The sequence below is a fragment of the Brachypodium distachyon genome, chromosome 1, assembly GCF_000005505.3.
Source record: "Brachypodium distachyon strain Bd21 chromosome 1, Brachypodium_distachyon_v3.0, whole genome shotgun sequence".
Lineage (NCBI taxonomy): Eukaryota > Viridiplantae > Streptophyta > Magnoliopsida > Poales > Poaceae > Brachypodium > Brachypodium distachyon.
The window spans coordinates 60,412,461-60,431,272 of record NC_016131.3 but is presented as its reverse complement, the minus strand read 5'-3'; the positions used below and the strand labels follow the sequence as shown (position 1 = coordinate 60,431,272).

The following is an 18,812-nucleotide window of genomic DNA, read 5'->3' as shown; positions in this document are numbered from 1 at the left end:
TCTTGAGTGTCATTCCCTTTCCATTTTGCGGTTTAGTGCTATAAATAGTTGACAGAGACTAATTGATTGAGATGGCACCTAACTTTCAGCTACGAATAATCTCACGAGGTCTTTTAGTTGCAACCACGTTGCTTCGTCTTCTCTGAAAATAGGAAATGGAATTTGTTAGTATAGAGCTTTCAGGTTCAACCTATCCAGTAGTTTAGAACGAATAACTGGTGAGATATTTTATTCGCTTTGAGGGTAGTAAACATCCCTGCTAGATTTCAAAGGGAAACTATTTTCCATAGAAGTTGAAAAAAATACTACCATTTTTTTACCCCTAATTCACTTTTATGACACAACCTATCCCATTTAACAGAATTTCTACAATCTTACCCCACTAAAGCAAAACTTGTGACACAAATTACCCCATATAATGTTTTTCCCATTTTTCCGAATTATGATAGATCGGCACGTCAATCCTATCTCTTCCTTGTCAACACCTTGACCGATCGATCGAGTTGAAACGATCCACTAACTAACCAAACATGGCGCATCTTCCAAGCTCTTGTAGGCTCTCCTCCTCCTAGCCATAAGTTCCCTGAGTAGGGTGTTCTCTTGTTTCCGTGCACGGCGTCATCGTTCAGTGGCCGCGACGGCGAGCAACCATCAGCTTGCTCCCTCCGACGCTCTTCTCCATCCGGTATTCAATTGCTCTCTAGTGTGTGTTCTCTGAACTCTCGTTCACAAGCACGTTGGGCTAAAAACAACTTTGCTGCTTGAGTACATGTTTCATTCGATTGTTCAGAAAAATAATCGTGGAGCGATTTATTCGTTTGGAGTCTTTGCTTAGTATGTAAGGGCCAGATGTTTATCCATGTCTAAAAAAGAACTAGCGACCAAGAACAATTCTGGATTAGTTCCATTGTGTCACTAAAGTGAAACTAAAGGGTAAATAATGGAATTCACTCTATAAATTAACATCCAACTATTGCATAGGATAGATCACATAACATACCTCTCCTTTTTCATAGATTCAATAAGCAATGCCCTCATCGAGATAAGATATATGTGTTGCCATATGCCATCGCATAAATTAACATCTTTGTCTTGTTGTCCATCTACAATATGAGCTTGGAAAATAATAACCTCAATATGACATGTATTTCAACAAAAACTACAACCAATTCTACCAAAGAAACATATTTTTATTTTCATGGTACATACATATATAGTGCCTGAGATTTTTTTTTTTGCCTTCAGAATGTCATGGTTTGCACATAACCATGTAGTGGACTTAATAAGAAACACGACCATGAGATCTAGAAAGTCACAAATCTCTGTTATGGGGTGATTTGGGTGCCCTCGTTGTTGCTAGTACTCCTCATCTCTGTCCCAGCCTTGCATGATGTCCTGCAGACTAAAATCAGGAGGAAGAGAGAGGAATCAGAGAAATGAAAAGGTATTGAGAGACTGGGAGATGAGAGAGAGAAACGTAGAGATTAATTTGAGTGGAAGAGAGAGACCACAAGATGAGAAACAAAGAGATTTAAGAGAAACAAAGAGATCGAGAGATGACAGAACCGGGAGATGAAAAATGGAGAGATCGAGGGATGACAGAACCGGGAGATGAAAAATGGACAGAACCGGGAGATGAAAAATAGTCCAACAGGGCTCTCTTTGGTATCTGTGTTGCACCGGTTTCATCTGCAAGAATCCACTTCATCTCGTTTTCACTACTTCGCTCCTCCACGTCAATTAGATGCTTATGTGTCAATCTTTAGTACTCCATCCATTTCATATTAAGTGAATTTATTCTTAGCGCATCTCCAAGGGCGAACTCTCATTTGTCCTCCCCATTTGTCCATTTGAGGGGTTTTTGGACAAATGGGGATGAAAAAAATATAAAGTTGTCCAATGGCAACCTCTCATTTATCTTTTCATGAGTTTTTGACATATGGTCCAAGAAGACAAGTGGATAAGATTTGGATGAGTTTTGCACAAATGGAAACTCCTCGTACTCTCCTCAAATTTGGACAAATAGGGTTTCCATTGGTTTTGTGTATTTTGCTCATGGACCTCCACATAGACAGATTTGGACAAAATGGGGAGGATTTGGGTTTCTCTTGAAGATGTCCTTGCTCCGTTCCTCTCTCCCTCCGTCCCATATAGACGTTTTTAAACATAGATACATTCATACTTGGTCAAATTTGAGTCACTCAACCACCCAAAACACTCAAATAACAAAAACATTAGTGACTAAAAAGTTACACTAATACTCACTCTGATTCTATTGACTTAAATTTGTTCAAATATGAATCTATCTATTCTTAAAAAACGTCTAGATACATGAAATATTTCGACAACAATTTAGAATCGGAAGGAGTACCGATACAAGCCGTCAGGTGTTTAGTGGATTGCTGAAGATGCCCTGAGACCATCGACAATCACATGTGTCACTGAGCTCATTCCAGAATATTAAAAAAAACTACTCGTACTTTCCACTGACCTGCCAACATTTTTATGAACATCTCTATTTCGACGTGTCCATGCAACCAAACGTACCTTGCTTAGCGTGCATCCGCATGACCTCGGCCCGCCGCGTTGCGTCATGACTCACGCGACTTGCGCCACTGCTCACAGAAAAAAAAAAGAAAAAAAAAGGCGAAACGCTACTTGAGCCACTCATCGCCCGCGTCCGCGTTCCACGAGAGGAGGTTCGACCACGCGGGCCGGGCCGGGGGACCAATGAGGGGCGAGCAAGTGATCGGATCCCGGCCGGCGCCTGGCGTCCACTACTTCCCGCACCGCCCCTGGTCCCACCCCCGAGCCGCTCTCAGCCGCTACTTAATCTACCCCCCGCACCCCATACCAGCCGCAAATAAGATATAAAATCTCCCCTGATTTATTTAACCTTTTTTTCCCCTGTCCATTTCGTCGCCATACGCATATGCGCCGCCGTGGCTGCAATCCTGCTGCTCCCCCGCTCCTACTCTACTCGAAAAAACAAATTGTGAGGGGACAAATTTTTTAGGCCAGAGAAAAACTAGTTAGGATTTCTCCCCCCGGAAGGCTCTAGAGGCCAGCAGCAAACCCTGAGGGGTGGAGCGAACGAGCACTTTCGTCCTCTTGCTACGCGCGGATACGTCTCGAAGCTTCCCGCGGATTCGTTTTCCCGGCGGCGGAAACATAGCGGATTGAGAAGGCGGCGGAAGTTTCAGCTTCTTCGCGGTGATTTTTTCTTCTCCTTTGCTCCATTCGGTGTGATTTGCTGCTTCTGCTTTGCGGTGATTGTTCCTCAGATTTGTTTCTCTGTAAAAAAAATTCCCTGGGGTGGCTTATCTGAATAGCTGGTTTCCCGGTGCTTTGTTCGGTTTAGTAGCTGTTTATCGGCTTTTTTCTCTTCATTTTTCTTTTGGGAGCATGCTCGATCTGTCGTGTTTGATTCGAAGCGCCCTCTGCTTGTTATATTTTCATGTGACTTTTCTAGTAATTTTATGGTATTTTCCATTCATTTTGCAGGTTTGATCCAACCCAAATCGTTTGGATTTGGCAAGGTGAGCAATCCCAAATTCAGTCTCTGGCCTCTATTTTTGCATGTGTAGCTTACAAGCGCTCCTGCTGTACTCAGCCTACTAGTAGATAGAATCTCGTTTGGTCTAATTTAATGTTTTTCAAATTTTTGCACTACTCAACTTAATTGTTAGCTTTCGTTATTTGCAGGATTAATCAACCACTGGGGATCATCAGTTGAATATGATATCAAATCCGTTGAATTTGTACAGTTTCGGGCCCGGATAGAAGTTGTAGTGATGCCAGATTGGAAGGTGGGCGAGGTGATCTCCTGATTTTGACGAATCTCGATATCTTGGTGGATATGGCATGGCATATTTTTCGTACCCGCGGAATATGATACTGTATTGTTGTTACATGTATCCGCTAGAAATTTAGGTGTATGAGTTTTGTGTCCTTATTGGACCTGGCTTGGATAGGGACTGGAAATCAGATACTTAACCAAAATTGGAGGATTTAGTATTAGCCCGGTAGGTTAGATTATGTACTTGTATTCTAGGACAGCTAATGTTTTTTGAAGTTAAACTGTAAAAGCTGCGTGATTGCAGTCTGACAGTATATAGGTATATAATTTTTACAAAGTGAGACACCAAAGTGCGACCTTCGAGGATCAAACTCCAGTGGGCTGCCAGCATACCTCACTGGCCGATCACCCAAGCTATGCTTGGTTCTCTAGGACAGCTAATATTATCCTTCAAGTTCTCTTTTTAGTTTCACTGTTCAGCTAACTTATATCACGGATTAGGCCTTCTTATCTTTTGTTAGTAAGCAGGGTGAACCCAAGAGAAAGGGGACATATGAATGTTGTGTTGCCATCGATTCGGTCCATTCTCTTCAGGAAGTGGTGCTGCTGCTCCTTAGTGCTGAACTATTGTCTCCTGCAGTTTGTTTGCTGTGCGTAAATGGGTGGGGCTAGTGGGGTGACCACTCATATTGCAGTTTGCTTTTCAGTAGCAGTGAACTCTCCTGGGCAATCTTAGTTACAGGTTTTTCCAGTGATAGAGCAATCTTACATGGTATAATCAGCCAGCTGAACTCTGTTAAGTTAGCTTTTCAGTAGCAGTGAACTCTCCTAGGCAATCTTAGTTACATGTTTTTCCAGTGATAGAGCAATCTTACATGGTATAATCAGCCAGCTGAACTCTGTTATGGGTCAAATCTAGTCAGTTAATTAAACTGCATTCGGATCTTTCTGAGTAATAAAGTCGTTTCATATTCTATTTTTTCCTTAATACTCCATACAAGTATTTCCCTGTTCTTCACTTCTGACTAAGCATGTAATGTTTTTACAGTTTGAGGGTAAATTCAAGGATGAGTTTGTACAGAATAACAACCGCGAACAAGACGATGAAGTTGGGCTTCTGAATATCTCCAATAAAAAATTGAAGCATGGGGTTGGGGTTGCCAGTGAAAACAACAAGGGGGGTGTCATGTCTGGTGCAAATAATTCAGATCCACAGAAATGTAACTCAGAGCGCATCCATTCTACCAATGTGATAGGTCCCCAGGGTATCAACAGTGCTGATGATCGTGCTGGAGACTGCAAAGCTGAATCAAGTGCTTTTCCCTTGAGCACAGAAGATACTATATCTGGAACCAGATACCAAACAGAAAACTGGAACAGTTGTCAGTTTGCACTGACCAATGGTTCAGCTGTTCTCAATAATCACAGTGTTCCACAAAGTGACATCAGTTATGGAGATAATGATCTATTCATTGACTGGCCTAGCATTGTTAATTTCGAGGATGTTGATACCTTATTCAGGTATTTAGAATGCTCTCATTGCTTGCTGTGCGTAAGATGTTACATCAAAATATGTAGAGAAACAAATCAGTAGCGAGACACGAACTCTAGTCCCTTTTTGGCTAATCGAATTTTCTCCGTGAAAGGAGGTGTGATTCCACTTATGGTGAACAACAACTGGAGAACACTGATGAGCTGTCATGGATACCTTCTTCAGATGCCATTTACTCTTCTGATGTTGCTCTGCAGGCAGGGTTTGACTCTTCTTATTCAGACTATGGTATTCTGGATGACCTGTCAGCATTCCACTGTGAACAAGATAAATCCCTGCCAACAGCTGACCCCTCAGCTGTTGTATGCGACGAGCAATTCAATGGCAACTATCCATTCAATGAGCAAAATAACATTAATGTATATGGAGGACAGGCCAGTAAACTGAATATCCTTTTTTTCTCTTGGTTTTGTTTTTGACACAATTCAAACCTGTATTATATTATTATCACCATTAATATTTGACTATGTACCATAGGCTTACCAAGAGGATGCAATGGACTTGTTGTCCGCTGGCCAGATATGCAATGGAGATCGAAACATTGACATGGTAAATTGAACATTTTTTAGAAAAACGTGTATTGCTTGGTAGGTCAAGGTATGTTTTCTATAGAATAAGTAAGCTAGTGGTTCGCGTTTTAAGTTCCAATTTGGAAGCTTTGATGTGGTAATTTCACCTTTCGATTAGTCAAATATTAAATAAATTACATTGTGTTCTGTTTGCCGTGTTGTTGGTGGTGTGTTTCCTAGGCAAGTAATCATGCTTTCAGTTTCAGTGTACCTGATACATTCATTTCATCTATGACCATTGTTCTGAGAAGTTGGGACCCATGAAACAAAATAAATTACGGTCTTCCATATAAGGTTGCGATTAGATTTTCTTGGTAATTTGCTGCTCTGATTTAAGTAATCTACATGTCCTTAAGGTCTGTACCTTCCATTCACTTATTTTGGCCAAAAGCCACTTGAATAGTTGAATTGATGTTCATGTACAGCCACGGTGATTGCAAGTGCTTAAGGGATAGTGCCGTATGGGGAAGAGATCACCTGTTACTATTACTGCATGACCTCTTTTTAGTTAAATAGTGTCCATTTGATATTTTAATTCTACCCAGCTTCTTCACTGATTTACTGCCATGGTAATATTGCAGATTGAAGAGCGACATTCATCTGAAAATTCCATGCAACAGCTTGAGGACAGGAAGTTTTCTGTAGCTTCAGGATCTCAATTAAGCTCTTCTCAGAAATTACTAAAGCACATGCAGCACTCAGATTCAACTTCGGCAAGTAACATCACTTCTGAGTCCTATCCAGCAAGAAACTACCAGTTCAGTCCATCTGAAGCTTCTTTTGCACAGAGGAACTTGAACGGTAAAATATGTAAAACAAATTGCACAGGATATTTTCTAGTAATTACAACGAGCATATTATGTTTACCTTGTGGTCTAATTATCCGATGCAATTTTATGAGTGTAGTGCAGAAGAAAGTGGCCAATTTACAACCAGGACAGTCTATAAATGATACAGAACATCCTGGTCATCAAATATTGGCAAAAAGAGCTTCATTTGCTTGTGAGAACTATGACGTTAAAAAGAAGGGCTTAGGAAAAAGAAATATGGGGGATCGACAGGTTCCCCTGGGTACATCAATGGTGGTGGATGGCTCTTTCTTGTCGTCTGTTTCTTCTGATAACTCAGTTGAAGAAAACAGCTTTCGACAACTTCAGGATGCAGTTGGTCAGGTACAAGCCTATTTTATGCCCCTATTTTTATATATGTATATGGTTCATGAAGTTGAAATATCTTGCCCCTGGCCATTGTCCTTTATTCTAGCAACTTTGGTTTTGTGACGGGATTTCTCTCAACATCTTCACTTGTATGTTTCCACATTCTTGTCTCTGGGCATTTTGATTGCCGTAAATGAACATAATCTTGGATTGGACACCGTGTCAAGGCCTATAATAGTGGTGCAACAAATGTTCCTATTTGTGTCCTGCTTCCTGGTGAACACTAAATTGCATTGTAATCAGATGGTTTGCACTATTGAGCTTACTTACTTTTCCCATTGCTGATTCAGTTGGATGTGAAAACCAAACTGTGCATTAGAGATGGTTTATACCGCCTGGCGAGAAGTGCACAAAACAGACCTGTTTTTTCAAATGCGACTGACAGCCACGGAGATAGCCAGGATACAAAGGATACACAAAATGCAGAAGCTTTGGGCAAGTATGTTAAATTTCTCGTGAAAGATGTTCTCCATACTTCTGTAATCATTATTTTCGGCTTTGAATACTGTCTTTATTCAGTAAATATCTGCAAACTTATTCATGTCCACGTGTTTCTACTTTGTCCTCTGTGCAAATGGTTTATAACTCGGTTAAAATGTTGAATCATATTCATGAAAACAAATGATGATATCTTACTACTTAAGAAGGTCTATGCACAGACTGTAAGATCATAAACGGTAATGGACCTTTAGATAGAGCTGGTACCTTTTGACATGATCTTGAATTCTTGATTTGAGTGTGATCATCATCTTGAATTCTTGACTGGATATAATCAATTCTTGTAGAATGATAAACTACATTGGAGTTAAGAAGCCTGATTGATATCTTGTTGCCTCTCCATGGTGACGTTTCGGTTTTGTAGGTTTGTTGATTGTAGGAGGATTGAGACGCAGACAAATCCAATTGATCGGTCTATAGCTCTTCTGCTTTTCCATCAGCCATCAGACCAAGTGGCTGGAGATGTTGAAGATCCTTGTCACTAAATTCTCATGTTCGCAGATGTCCCCTTTTTCTCAGTGATACAAATTCATTTGCTACTACCACACTTAACATGGTGACCATCATGAGCAATTTGCACCTTGCAGAACAACAATCACCAAACCTCTTCTATGCAGTATGGTGAAAATTACTGAAGATGGTTGGTGGAGAATCAAGATCGGAATTGTTCATATAGGGTAGTCATCGCTATAATCTGGTTAAGCAGTTCCGTTGCCATCAAGCGTAGTGTGTACCGTCAGTCGTTGGTCAGTTACAAGCAAGAAATATGTAACCATTGACTAGTTAGCTTTGACATGTGAATTTGTTCGTGAAGGTGACTGTTCTGTTCGTTCTGGCTAACATTTCGTGTAATCTGAAGATAGAATTGACACTGATTTGTATATTTAAAAGACTATTTTGTGTAATCCCCACGCGCGCACGATCAATAGAGCTATGCAGGAAATTCCTTTTGGGACTCATTCTTTAATGTTTGTTTAAAGTTATTTTTGCTTTAAATACTTTTTTTAGCTTGTTTCTTTAAATACTTGAAGCGACGTTTGAGGTATGGAGACCAAAGTTGGCTTACAAAATTATGGGGAAAAACCATGTTTTCTCGGGAAAAAATGAAAAAAGATGCCATGTTAGCAAATATTGGTCTAAGTCACTTAATTTATTGGCTTGGTGATTTTCTCCTCTTTGGATATAACGCGTCCCAGGCCTAGTGAAATATCGCATATTGCAAACTGTCTCCATATATCGTTCTCGTCGTTTCATCTAAACATTGGTCAAATTGGTCCATTTTGTTTACCACCAATTGGAGTCCTTCAACGATGATCTGACCAATGTTCATGCTTGGCCAAGCGGAACTCGAGAAAAAGTATGTCATACTATTCCATATTGTTGGTGGCAAATCAAAGTGAGAGGCACTCCACTAGGGTTTTTTCCTCGGGACTAGTGAGGACAACGATGGCTCCGGCTCTATCTAGCCGTTCGGAATTTGGAAACGCCCGAGCACGAGGTACAACGATGGTTGGAGGGCCTAACTCTGGGGAGTTTTCTATGAGTGGTCGGGAAGTCTACCATTACTTTGGATTTGGTGGCGACCCTTCATATGAGCAAGGGAAAATGGTGTCTACTACACTATCCAATTGGCTATTTTTCTAGTGGCCTCCTTGTTGTGGAAGACTTTAAGCGGAAAAGATGGTGGGGATGGTGATGGAAGGCCCCATGAAATAGTGGCGTAGCGTTCGGGAGATATAAAAGCTCTTGGAAATTACTTTAGGACGTAGGATTTATGGAATACTTTGTCAATTGTCATTGGTGATTGGTGAGAGACAGGCAAAAAACAAATGACCTGGAACTACAGAACTCACAAACAAAACGTATTTCAGATAGCCGCACGTCCAACTTTAACATGACTAGTTAAAAACTTCAGATTGGTAAAACCTTCAAGACTACGCCCTGCTAAGGCCGAATTGACTTGGTTCACCTTCGGCTTCATCTGCATATAAGAAAGATAAAAGTACTTGAGTGAGTTGAGTATGCAAGAGAAGGCCATTTCTTGTTTTCACAAGTGCTGACAAAGCAATGTAACTGTTTCGATCCACTGCTATGTGGAATTAAATAACACGTTATTGGAACTTAAAAGATAAAAACACATTTCCTTACCATGCAGATGAGATTGAAATCCACAGCTGCTTAGGTGGTTCGCAAGTTTCTCACCCAGTAGCTTGTGCCAGTCTTTTGTTGCCTTGGCTTCAGGTGTTGTCCACACGACCGCAGCCGCCTTCTCAAAGTCGACCGTGGCAGAAGCAACCTCAGGCTGCAGAAGTTTAGTACGGAGTAACTGAATTTACAATTCACGGGTCATGTTTCTTTTTATCCGCGGCAAGTGCTTCTTTACCAGGCACTACAAAGCCCTGATGCTTTCATTGGTAGATTATAATCCTCGATGTGTATTTTAATCCAGAATGGTTAAGACTTAAGAGAGAAGATGGGTTTACTTTGACTCTAGTTAAAATCTTTGCTAAATTCTCGGCAAAAAAAAAAAAATCTTTGCTAAAGCCCAAACACAGAGAGATACGCCAGGTAATGTGTTTGCAAAAACTAAAAACCAAACGAAAATTAAATTGAGTATCAAAACCTGGCTCTCGAGAATCCGCTTGACGTTGGCGGCGCATCCACCGCACGACATCCCCTGCAATGCACGCCAAGCGCCTCAATATCTTGCACAGCGGCACGAATGACCAGTGGTGGAATTAAGTACTGTAGCATCAGGTACCTCGACGTGGAGCAGGATGACATCGGCGTCCGCCGTCCCAGCCTCCTCACCGAGTGCTGCCGCGGCTGCCGCCGCCGCTGCACCGCTGGCACCAGAGTCTCCTCCTTCCCGGCCGCCGCCGCCGCCGCCGCCACCAAAGAAGCGGATGCCTCCCCCGCCGCCACCGCCGATGGACGCGAAGACGCGGGGAGACGGGACGACAAGGATGCGCCTGGCTGCGGAGATGGCAAGGGTTGCTCCCGTCGTAATTACCGCAGGCTCCATTGCTGTAGCACACTAGCACGTCTCTCGCTGTTCTGATATGTACCATAAGCTATGCTCTCGCATGCCCACCGCCTGCTTGATATCCATTCGATTTTGTTGGCGAACTTGGTGACGTGGCAGCCACAAAATTTCCGTTTCACACTTCAGCGAACGATTCATATAGCAGGTAATTTGAACAGATTCATGTAGCAGGAAATTTCAACAGGTGAATGTAGCCAGCTAAAAACACACAGAAAGGAAAAAGAGCAAACAAGGACGAATCAGGTGTACATTCTCTCTCTTGTACTGCAGTAATTAGGAGTCTTGATGTCGAGGCATATTCAAAAAAGAGTTAACCGCAAGGGCTACTACAGTTACAGCTCGGCGTGAGTGCGTCACCACCTTCCGGTCCTCAGCAACCCCATGCCATGCCTGAGATAACCCATAGAATCCCAACAAGATTTGATAGCAAAAGACACTAAAGCCAAGTATAAATACAAAAACATCTCCACATTATTATGTGACTACAAAACGATATGAATCCGGCAGCGTACTCGTGGATCCATGGATTGAATCCTGCTTCAAGGCGTGGTGCTCTCTTAAGGTCGAGACGAAGCAAGCCAGCAATGAGTTTCAAGCTTCCAACTTATTCTTTGCACGCAGCGCTGACCCCCTGTGTGATCTCTGCTTCAAGACCATGCCACCCTTTTTCTTTGGAGGATAGTGTCTTTTCCTGATACAATATTATAGCATAAACTTAACCATAACACAAAAGCAAAGTGTAAATGCAGATACTTCTAAATTCATGCCAGAAAATAGAGCCACATAATGCAATAAAATTCAAATATTCCCTCTGTCCAACAAAAGATGTCTCAAGTTTGTCAAAATTTGGATGTATATAGACATGACTTAGTGTATAGATGCATTCAAATTTAGTCAAAGTTGAGACATCTTTTGTTGGACGAAGGAAGTAGGAAATAATGCAAAATTTATTGTATCTTTCCTACTTATAAAGTTTGGAGCTGGTGGTCGTCAATTCACTTATTCCTAATCCTTTTCTTGTCACCCTGACAAGTACTGCTGTCTTTCCTCTCCAATTTCTATGAGTTTGGATTCAGAGTTCAAATTCAACAAAACCTATCATCAGATTTTATGGCATTGATTCATAGGCTGACTATCATGTTGTCTTTAGTTGTAAAAAAAAAATCTTGACGATTCCGTAGCAAAGCACGGGCACAAAGCTAGTTTTAAGAAATAGAGCCACTTAATGTGACTAAAATTGAAATGCAAAAAATATGCAAAATTTGTATTTATTTTAGTTTTGTCCTCCGATCATATCACACAGCACTTGTTTTCGATCTTTAAGGAAGGCTTGCACCAGGTTTTTGCATTTTTGCCTTGCACTAGCTTTTATTTAGCCTTTTTTTTTTGCTCCATTCTTTCCCTTTGAACTCAAGATTCCAGTAATCTACTTGTGTTTACAACGCTTGCTTCAACATAAGATCAAAATCGCTCAAAACATTTAGTCCATGCTGATGCAACTCATTGCTTGTTACAATCATAGACCAAGCATGTCAAGGAAGAGGTTGACAATGGTATGGAAAGTGCATTCTCCATATTAATAGTGATCATTGGTCAGGTGCACCTAGGGAGGCAGTAACCTGCCATGTAAGCTCTCCATTTTTTCCATATCCAAAGCAAACTATTGAAAACCCGCCTGTAGGGTATGAGTTCTAATAACAAATAACCTAATCTGAACTAGAAATAAAAGCATCTGGGTTGATAAATAGCAGCAAAATCATACATATCACTCTGTACTTGCTCTAGCAACAGTATGGGCCAAATTTTTCTTCCCAAAACACAATAGCACTCTCTTTCTCCAGAAATCTAAGCTCCGTTACAAATTCTAGTTCACTTATGCCCCCTGACCATGCAGAGAGGCTTCTGTGATTAATTGGTTGTATTCTCTCTTTTTTTACCAGAGGACCAGTTGTCTTGCACAACAAAAGTATTCAAATATTCAAGCCATAATTGCCCATGGGAACCCCGGTAGCAGGATGCCGCCCAGCCCCAGGATGAGGTATATACCTCTTCAGGTCATGGGGCGTGAACCAAACAGTTTTGGATGATGATACACTCCTCACTAGGTCGAGAAGCTTTTGTGGTTAATCGATTACCGCTTTTCTTGCGCAACAAACATTAACATTTTGTATTCAAATATTCAAACCATAGTTGCCATGAACCAGACAATTTTGGGTCAATGACCCAGGCACGATATCGCAGACTGTGGTAAACGACCCTAATGAAATTGGATCCATGCAACTTAAGTCACTCAATTGAATTCAGTTCTCTAATTGTTAACTGAAGTATCTAGACTTAACCACAAAAGTCACAACGATATGGGCTAAAGGAATATAAGTTCAGAGGCACATTTTGCGCGTCAAAAAGATGATTCATATAGAAACATCAAACTCAAAATTAACTAAACACAAGTAGAGATGGTTTACATCAGTACTTTGGTGCTCCATTAACCATCACACATATTTCATGTACTTGCAAGCAAAAACATTAAGTGTTAATAATTCACCAAAAAAAAACTAACAAAGAGTTCACCTTAAAGTAGCATTCACTTTCTAGTTTTTGCAATCGTCTCAACTTTCTTTGGCGGTGTTTCTTCATCAAGAGCTAGATGATCATCAACAAAACTACCGTTCAAGTTCTTCCAAAGTAACTCCTCAAGCTTGAGGCTTGATTCCGCAAGTGTAGTGTTATCAAAATCTATATCCCACTTGCAAAGTGGACCTTGTCTGTAGCCTTACGTTCAAGTGAATATAGACAAGCTTATATGTCGTCTTCTGGATCAGCCGGCTCCTCTTGACATTGTGAATGTACGAATTAGGGCTCCAGTTTGCTAATTGGCTAAGACAACACTTTCTTCCTCATGTCTACCAAATATGGAGTTTGTGCACTGTAGTTGAACAACCAAGTTGAATAGCCAACATAGCAAACATACCCTTTACGATGAAGCCATTAATTGCTCACGCAAAAGCTTCTGCTTAGCTACATACATCTTCTACTACACTTCCAAAGCCGCCGCTGCTTTGAAAATCTGCTTCCGTCAGCAAAAATAGCAGAAGATGCAACTAAGCAAAAGCTTTGCATGACTGTTCAATGACTAAATGAAAAAAAATTGTATGTTTGCAATGCCGGTTGTTCAACTTGATGCGGTCATAATGGACGCAATCGATTCGTGATTAAACTGCGGTGCACGAATTACAGATTTGGCAGACGTGAGGAAGAAAGTTTTGTCTCGGTCAATTATTAGCTCGTCGCCCAAGAGGAACTAGATCACTTATTGATAAATTCAGTGTTAAGAGGAATCGACTGACTTGAAAGATGGTGGATAAGCTTGTCTATATCCAATCAAATACTGTAGGTTTTGTGATTCTATAGAAAGAACGACCATTTGCAAGTGGGATATAAATCTCAATAACACTACACTTGAGGAATCAAGTCTCAAGCTTGAGGAGTTACATTGGAAAACCATTACTAAAAAAACTCAAAGATTGCAAAACTAGGAAGTGAACGACAGGTATACCTCTTGGCACTGCCTCTACCCGATGGATATAACTTCGAAAACCATTTGGCACTGCCTCTACCTTACCATCATGGTTTGTTCTAGGCCAGCATAGTTCTCTGACGGTAGAAAATCCTAGAAACTACATTTCGCAACGGTAGAACTAGAATAATTTGCTCAGCCGATCTTTGCTATTAGTACTTGTGATCAATAAATGTAGATACTTCCAGACTACTAACCTGGTAGGCTTCTCGGTAGCAAGACGCATCCCATTCCATGGGAATTTCTCCTTCTCCTCGTCAGCCTCCTCGTTCAATCTGGCACGCCCTCGCCTCTTCTTCCCCAGCCTGCCAGGGTTTCCATACACAACCTTGCCGCAGCCGGCCCTGGAGAACCCCTCCCTCTCGTCCTCCATCCAATGCTTCCCCTTCCCATCCCTCTCCCCTTCGACCTCCGCACCCTCCACCGCCTTCCTCCTCGCCGCGGCGGCGCTGGCCTTCCGCTCCCTCTCCCCGAGGATCACCCCGATGGGGAAGATGTCGGGGGAGACGGAGAGCGGGGCCCGGAGAGTAACGTAGGCCTTCTTGTAGTCGGGCTTGGCGGCGAGGAACGGACCCCGGCGGAGTTTCTTGCCTTCCATGTTGAGGGTGCGGACTTCGGCGATGGAGAAGCCGTACATCGACTCGAGGCAGCGGCGAATGTCGACCTTCGAGGCGGAGGGGATAGTCTTGACGGCGAATTCCTGGACGGAGGACAGGGGCGCCGGGGGAAGCATGAGCTTGATGGGGAGGTTCGCAAAATGGAGAACGCGGCGGCCCAGCCGGCTACCCATGGTGCGGCGGTGAAGGGTGGTCGGCGGGGGCCGTAGGGTTTAGACAAGAGTCGAGTCGCTTCGCTGAGAAGCAGAAATGGTTCGGATTCAGTTGTCCCAGCCGAGAGGCTTTGGCCTTTGGGAGACGAGATGTTATTGGGCTTGGATTGACTTTAGAATGAAAGGCCCACAGGCCGGCCGGGATAACCCAAGCCTGACAAGCTAACGGGTTCTCCGGCGTGGCTATCATGGTCTACTCTATGAAGTTTGTGGATCCTACGGCTCGTAATTTCGTGATTTTGGTCTTCATTTTCATCGGTTCGGCGATAATTCAATGGTTTGACAACTTGTTTTGCGAGGGGTGTGTCCCCGGCCACCGTGCGTTCAACGATCTTAAGTTCTCACCGTTGGGGTGGGCGGCTCATGCGGCTCAGTAAAACCTACAAGATTAATTCATCTTATGCAGGTTTGGTCTTCTACTGTTTCGCCACTAGATATTTGGAGAAACATCAAGATGCAAAAGACACAGCTAGAGAAGTTGGCTTCAAAGATTTTTTTTATGTAACTTCTGGTTTAACCGAAATCTTTGTTGTCGTTTTAGTTTTTTCGATCAGATGTACTTTATTCGTTGAATAAATAAAACCAGATCGTTGTGCTAAAAAAAAAGTTAACGGGGAGGAACGGCAAATAGGTGATCTATCGCTATTCTAAAAAAAGGTGATTTATTGGCTCAGGTCTTGTTTGTCCACTGGTGTTTTTGTAGTGTTTCCTAAGGTATTATTCACTCCAAAACTGAAAAATACTAGAAATATCAAATGATTGTTTGGTAGCGAGGGATTAGAGGGGATTATCTCTAGTTTTCTATATCCTAACAACATTTCGACATGGTTTAAAATTTCGGCAGCCCATATTTAAAAAAAAAATTCAAGACATTATGTTGACCAAAGTTTATTGAATTGAGATAAAATTTGACCAAATTAAATTTTATTATTTAAAATTTGGTTTGAATCCAATAGAGTGGCTGCTGGTATGGCTTAGCCATCTTGGGCTCGGCGACCTAGGCCCATCGGAAGCAGGTAATTTTTTTTGGAAATTTCAATGGGTACCAAAACTTCTTCTACATTGAAAATTTGAACTTAGATTAAAAAAATCTTGAAATTTAATTAGTTAGCTCAAAATTCAATGAACTTTGGTGGAGATAATACTAAAATGATTTTTGAATTTTCCTAAATTTTGGATAATTTTGAAATTTTAGTTTGCTCAAATTTTAAAACCTGCTCGGAAGCATATCAGGAGATAAATTTTGGACGTGGAGGCCCCATGTAGGCCTGACAGGTGGGGTTAATCCAAGAGAATGAGCAAAAATATTAAAGGCGTAAAACCGGGCCAAAATTTTTTAAATTAGACAAAACAAGGATTTGAAACTTTGCTTAGAAGGATTGAAAAGTGGAACACTCTTTTGAGGAATGTTTCATTTTCTTGGATTTTTATTAAAAAAAAGGTGGACTGGGACAAAGCGGCCATACTAATGGCCGACCCATTTGGAACCCTATAGGCCTTGTTTGGCACTAGTGTATTGACATTTGAGGGGATTGAGTGTTTACCCAAAACTCTCAAAAACCCTTTCTATCCCAAAATTAGTGTTCTTTTTTTAAAACACTAATATGAGAAGTGATTTTAGTTGTATAAAATGAGGTGTTTTGTGGGGCACCTCCGACGTGAAGGCATCACATAGGCCTGACATGTGAGGCCACTTTGTCTGGATGGTCAAAACTCTTAAAGTGGATAAAACCAAGTCAAAAGTTTCCTAAACGGGGGAATGAAAGATTCTTTGCTAAATGAGGTAAAATGTGCCAGACACTTTTTTTAGAGAGGGTAAAAGTGTAATTGACTCCCTAGAAAAACATGGATAAAATATCTTTTGGGTTCACATATATTTAAATGAATGTTGATATGCCCCCCCCCAAAAAAAAAGGCTAATGTGTTTCTTTTTTTACCAAAAACAGTAGGAGAGGCTAATGTGTTAAAAGAATATGTTTTTCCAAAAAAAATATACATGAATGTTAAAACAAATGTGTGTATTTGTATTTCAAATAAATATTCATCTATGTACTTTCAAAGATGTTTATTTATTGCTACAAAAACTTCATGAGTATTAAAGTTATCGCTGCAAAATATATGCCACATAACCTTCGTGTTTGAAGTTGTTGTTCATCATACAAGGTGTTTCACATAGTTGCATTAGGCTCACCTTTTTTATTCGCAAAGCGTAATCTTGTGAAAAGAAAGTGACAAAAATTGTACAGTCTATTCACCCCGTCTAGTTTATCTATCCCCGTCATGCAAAGTGTCATATTGCTATTAGATGATGGTTTGTGTGTTTTATGAATAATTAGCAAAAGAATTGTTATTGTCAAAAGTTGTGGTAAACTGCTATAAGTGCACATGAACATGAGGTTTTGTGTAATTTTCTACTCCCTCCGTTCCATATTAAGTGACGAATATTACATGTATCTAGACACTTTTTGATATAAATACATCCATATTTGGGCAAATTTGAGTCACTTAATATGGTACGGAGGGAGCATATGTTATTAAAAGTAAGATGTTTATGTTGTAGTAAAATAAAACCCTTACATAGGTCGTGTCTTAAATCCTACGTGGCGGCGACTAAGTCAACATTTCTTTACATGGGTTAATATGCCAACATGGCGTGGTCAGGCCAACATGGCAATAGTCATGAAAAGTCAACAAGTCAAGTCTCTCATGCCACATGGCCAAAGCGTGTAAAGAGGTGAAGTAGGGGCCAAGAAAAGTTTAGGGACGAGACTTTTGGTCCATGGTGGAGCATGGACCAACCCCTACTTTTCTCACTTAGTGCACACAAAAGCTATGGACCAAGGAATTCCTTTCACCACTTTGCCCCACTTCTCTCTCTCCATCAAGGGTAGACATGGTCTTTTGTCATGAACCTCTAGGATATAAATACCTCCCATGAGGGCATGTACCATTCACTCTCAACTTAATAAACTCAAGGGGAGAGGGCTATAGCCTCTTTAAGAAGCTCTAGTTTCGAGATTCAGGAAGACGCGCTCGGCCTGAACTCGAAGTAGAGGGGATTGGGTTAAAATCCTGAGGGTATCCTAACCTCGCTACATCGTAAGACGCGTTCGTCCCAAGTCCGAGGCGGCCCCAAAGGATCTCTCTCTAAGTAGTTTGGAAATACGCGCTCGTCACAAACAGTTTGGTTAACACCCTCCTCGAAGCCTCTCCTAACATAGAACTAAGTCGTACCCGCAGGGTCGACTGAACCTATTTAAAAAATATCGACGTGTCAACTTGTCCAAATGTACGGCGACCTTCGGTATAAGGTCGGCGTACATGCCCTACTTTTATACGCACTTATGCCATCGGACATTGGCTTCATTACTCTTGTTGTTGTCGAGAACAACAACAGGTTATGCATTTTTTAAAGATATACATGAATGTTAAAACAAATGTATGTACCTATATTTATATAAACATCTATGTAATTCCAAAGATATTTATTTATCAAAGTTCAGTAATATATGAAACGTTCACAAGTATCAAAATTTTGATACTCAGAATGTTCATGCGTACTGAAATAAAAGTACTTGAATACCAAGCGAAATGCTCAAAGGTTAACTTTCTCAAAATCAACTAATTAGATATTTATATTTTTCCAAAGAGGTAATTGCACCACTAGCCCAACAACTTGAGAGGTGCGAGCATTTTAGTCCAACAAGTTGAAAACTGAGCAAAAC

General features: G+C 41.2%; 3 protein-coding genes across 7 annotated transcripts; 1 reads left to right on the top strand and 2 right to left on the bottom strand.

Moving 5' to 3' along the window:
- The first annotated feature begins 2,895 nt into the window (after positions 1–2,895).
- On the top strand, positions 2,896–8,594 carry LOC100827099 (protein LNK1). 4 transcript variants are annotated; one of them, XM_010230249.3, is made up of 10 exons: positions 2,896–3,213; positions 3,505–3,539; positions 3,706–3,809; positions 4,848–5,320; positions 5,446–5,725; positions 5,829–5,900; positions 6,502–6,721; positions 6,827–7,092; positions 7,428–7,576; positions 8,000–8,594. In XM_010230249.3, exons 3-10 carry the CDS (start codon positions 3,795–3,797, stop codon positions 8,118–8,120), a joined length of 1,596 nt encoding a protein of 531 aa, XP_010228551.1. In that variant the 5' UTR covers positions 2,896–3,213; positions 3,505–3,539; positions 3,706–3,794; the 3' UTR covers positions 8,121–8,594. The 4 variants fall into 4 exon arrangements, with proteins under 4 accessions (XP_010228551.1, XP_010228550.1, XP_003557797.1 ...); XM_010230248.3 differs by having other exon boundaries at positions 3,706–3,818; positions 5,449–5,725; XM_003557749.4 differs by having other exon boundaries at positions 2,897–3,213; positions 3,706–3,818.
- Positions 8,595–9,379: 785 nt separating this feature from the next.
- On the bottom strand, positions 9,380–10,787 carry LOC100833142 (copper-transporting ATPase PAA1, chloroplastic). 2 transcript variants are annotated; one of them, XM_024457751.1, is made up of 4 exons: positions 10,397–10,787; positions 10,259–10,312; positions 9,784–9,961; positions 9,380–9,616 (listed from the first exon to the last, which is right to left on the bottom strand). In XM_024457751.1, exons 1-4 carry the CDS (start codon positions 10,658–10,660, stop codon positions 9,570–9,572), a joined length of 543 nt encoding a protein of 180 aa, XP_024313519.1. In that variant the 5' UTR covers positions 10,661–10,787; the 3' UTR covers positions 9,380–9,569. The 2 variants fall into 2 exon arrangements, with proteins under 2 accessions (XP_024313519.1, XP_003561581.1); XM_003561533.4 differs by having other exon boundaries at positions 9,784–9,937; positions 10,397–10,777.
- A 110-nt stretch (positions 10,788–10,897) lies between these two features.
- On the bottom strand, positions 10,898–15,161 carry LOC100826794. The gene is made up of 2 exons (XM_003557748.4): positions 14,456–15,161; positions 10,898–11,372 (listed from the first exon to the last, which is right to left on the bottom strand). Exons 1-2 carry the CDS (start codon positions 15,046–15,048, stop codon positions 11,273–11,275), a joined length of 693 nt encoding a protein of 230 aa, XP_003557796.1. The 5' UTR covers positions 15,049–15,161; the 3' UTR covers positions 10,898–11,272.
- Positions 15,162–18,812: the final 3,651 nt, after the last annotated feature.